The following is a 3051-nucleotide window of genomic DNA, read 5'->3' on the forward strand; positions in this document are numbered from 1 at the left end:
TTATTATTATTATTATTATTATTTTGATTTTATTGTTCATGAGGAAGCATTTGAGCTCGGGAGCAGAAATTCCATGCCCGAGATCGGGTTCATTCCTTGCAAAGATCAGCTTGCAAGGGGATTTACAAATTAAAGCATTGCGACATAGAGGTATAAAAAGACCTTAGGCATAATCTCAAGTTGTGTAGTTGCGATTAAGGACGGCTGTTAAACAGAAGACCATCACGTCTAGGTTCAAGGAGTTATCTTGTGTAGCACTTGTATTATGTTAGAATGTTATGTGTGTTGTAATTAATCTCCTTCATCTCTTTTCCGTTTCCCCTCCTTGTAACCCACACATATAGGCATCTTCAGGGATGTGCCCCTGCTTATTTAACATGAAGTCATCGCCTCTAACAAGGGTTCCTCCTATTTCTACACGCTAGTCACGGTAGCCTCCGTCAGCCATGATGCCGCTTTTACTCGAGATGAGGACGAGGGAAACGGGGACGAGGTTGGTTCTCGCAATGGTACTTTGAACATTTCGTTGTGGGTCCATTTCATCAGGGGAAATCATCAAGAATTTAGGAAATGAGTGGCCAATAATTGATGATAATGAATACATAGGCAAATCTTCATGGCAAACATACGTGTGGCAAATCTTCAAATTCCCATTTGTAAACTTCCTCGGAAACAATTCAGACCAGTTGATTTGATCAAAGCTCCGAGGCCGAGGATGAGAAGACACGGATGGGGGTTGCCGACGAGGCTCAGACAGGATGCCGCCTAAACGGCGAACGGACGTTTATGTACGACTGACCAACTCAAACGGACAAAAATAAACAGATAAAATCGTAGTCGACGGCCATTGGAATTGCTCCTAAAAGCGAAAACGAAAATAAAATCAGTCAATTCCAACCTAGGCTGCACACTACGCAGCTGGTCCAGTCCCATCACGCTGAACACCGCCTGCTCCTCGTTTACTGCGCACAAGAGACGAGGCGCTAGTACATCAGATTCGCCAAGGCTTTCATCTTCATCCAGAGGCCATCGCTTGGCATCCGGACTTTGGCTCCCAGAACGGCTCAGCACGCCGCCGGTAATCGCCGCTCCGTCCTCCAAGCCTTGTAAGCCGGTAATGGCCTCCGGCGTCCGCTCCAAAGTAAATCCTCTCGGCTCTGCCTCTCGGTTGTCCCTTTTAAGCCGATTTGCATGTAGATCGCTGAAGCACTTGTTTCTTGCGCCCCTCTTTCTTGTTTCATTTTCTCAGAAGAAGAGCATGCCGGACAGCAGCGGCGCCACCGTGCTGGACGACCTGCCGGAGTGGCTCGTCGTCGAGGAGATCCTGGTCCGGCTGCCGACCAAGGACGTGCTCCGCTGCCGCGCGGTCAAACAGTCGTGGCGCGCGGCCACCTCCACCGACAAGTTCGTCCTCAACCACCACCGCCACCAGCCGTCGCTCCCCATCTTCCAACACCTGCGGGGCATCTACTGCCTCGCCGCCGCCGGAGAGCAGAAGATACGGCACGTCGTCCGGTATTCCATGAGGTGCTATCCACTTTCCTGCGATGGCCTCCTCATCCTGTCGCGGCATGGTCCCGGCTTCTACATCTGCAACCCGGCCACCCGCAAGTGGGCACCCCTGCCGCCTCCTTCCCTACGGCGCCACGCATCCTTCGCTACCGTCGCCTTCTACCGGCACCGCGCATCCGCAGAGCACCGGGTGCTCTGGTCGACGCACTCCCGCTCCTTGACGAGTGACGCCACGGTCGAGCGGCCTGGTTACTTGGTCCTCCCGGTGGGATCTCACAAGCCGAGATGCGTCCAATGGCCGACACATCTAGGGAATTTTCCGGCTACCAGGTCCTTTGTCGACCCACCAGTCCACCATCGTGGTGGCTTGCACTGGGCACTGGGCCTCGGCATAACGGTGTTCGACACCGACACCGAGACATTCCGGCAGATGAGCCGCCCGGCACAGTTGCCGGGCGGCACGGTGTCACTAATCGATACCTGCGGCGACCTCGCTTTGTGTCGCGCCGCCGCCGACTTTGTCACTCTAGACGTTTGGATGCTGCAGGACTACGATGCCGAGGCATGGTCCTTTCGATACCGAATTGACTTGCGAGCGATGGAGGCATCACCGCCGCTTGATTTGACAGTAAATTATTTTGCCCCTATGATGGCTGTGGTCAACGAGCGTGAGCTCTTGATCCAGCATTGCTCTGACCGTCTGTTGCATTGCGACATTGACGGTGTGTTTCTAGGGGATGTGGAAATCGGGGAGCATGGAAGCCTTTCTAGTCGATTTGCGAACAGTTTGACACTTGCTCGGTATCACCTCAAGGAGAGCATGATTTCACTTCCATTGTTTGAGATGCAACGAGAAGATGCCGTGAACGAGGATCCTCCGTTCACCATAGTTCTGTAAGATGCCGTGCTCCATCTATGATATTTTGGACTCCTTGCTTGCTGTGCTGCTGGATTGTCCTATCCCATATGGACCATGTCTTTTGTTATTTGTTCTTACTATTTCGTAGTACAACTGAACTATTAGGATGGAAGAAGTAGCGCTTCTGCTGTCAGCATTTGGTACTTGTTATGTTGTCTTAATGTTCTGAACAATGGAGTATCTGTGCTAGAGAACTGTTCTACTGTTCGTTCATGTTTACTCTCAGTTTGTAATGTTGGAAAGCATGAAAGGCAGTTGCAGTTTGAAATGCTAATTTATCCATGAGAAGTTATGGTACGATATTTTGGTTGTTGAAATGGTTAGTTCTGATTTTCTGCTCTGTAGTGTACCCCAAAATTTTGATGTGTTTCATGTTCAGTAGACACTTTTGATCCTATTGCTGAAATGTCAAATTCTAGTATGTATCAAAAACTGGCAAGCAGTACTCTTTGTTCCATTGGCCTTTTCACCATGGTGGCTAATAGAGCTTGGCTGAAGCTTTTGTGCCCAGGATTCGACCCCTTTTTTGGGCAGTAATAGGTTATAAGATGTGCAATCTTAATCATCATGGTGTGGTATGATGGAAGGCTGGTGATAATCTGTTTACAATGCTGCAGGTT

At 50.0% G+C, this 3051-nt stretch overlaps 1 protein-coding gene across 1 annotated transcript; it reads left to right on the forward strand.

Moving 5' to 3' along the window:
• Positions 1–969: 969 nt before the first annotated feature.
• LOC123439166 (F-box protein At5g49610-like) lies at positions 970–2748 on the forward strand. The gene is made up of 2 exons (XM_045115909.1): positions 970–1141; positions 1250–2748. Exons 1-2 carry the CDS (start codon positions 1118–1120, stop codon positions 2408–2410), a joined length of 1185 nt encoding a protein of 394 aa, XP_044971844.1. The 5' UTR covers positions 970–1117; the 3' UTR covers positions 2411–2748.
• The last annotated feature ends 303 nt before the right edge of the window (positions 2749–3051 follow it).

Source organism: Hordeum vulgare, chromosome 3H (assembly GCF_904849725.1).
Source record: "Hordeum vulgare subsp. vulgare chromosome 3H, MorexV3_pseudomolecules_assembly, whole genome shotgun sequence".
Lineage (NCBI taxonomy): Eukaryota > Viridiplantae > Streptophyta > Magnoliopsida > Poales > Poaceae > Hordeum > Hordeum vulgare.

Bases quoted from the DNA above. Each gene is read 5' to 3' on its own strand.
- LOC123439166 (XM_045115909.1), top strand. From the start codon at position 1,118: ATGGCCTCCGGCGTCCGCTCCAAA. The intron at 1,142-1,249 runs GTAAATCCTCTC...TCATTTTCTCAG, and splicing joins CCTCCGGCGTCCGCTCCAAA to AAGAAGAGCATGCCGGACAG.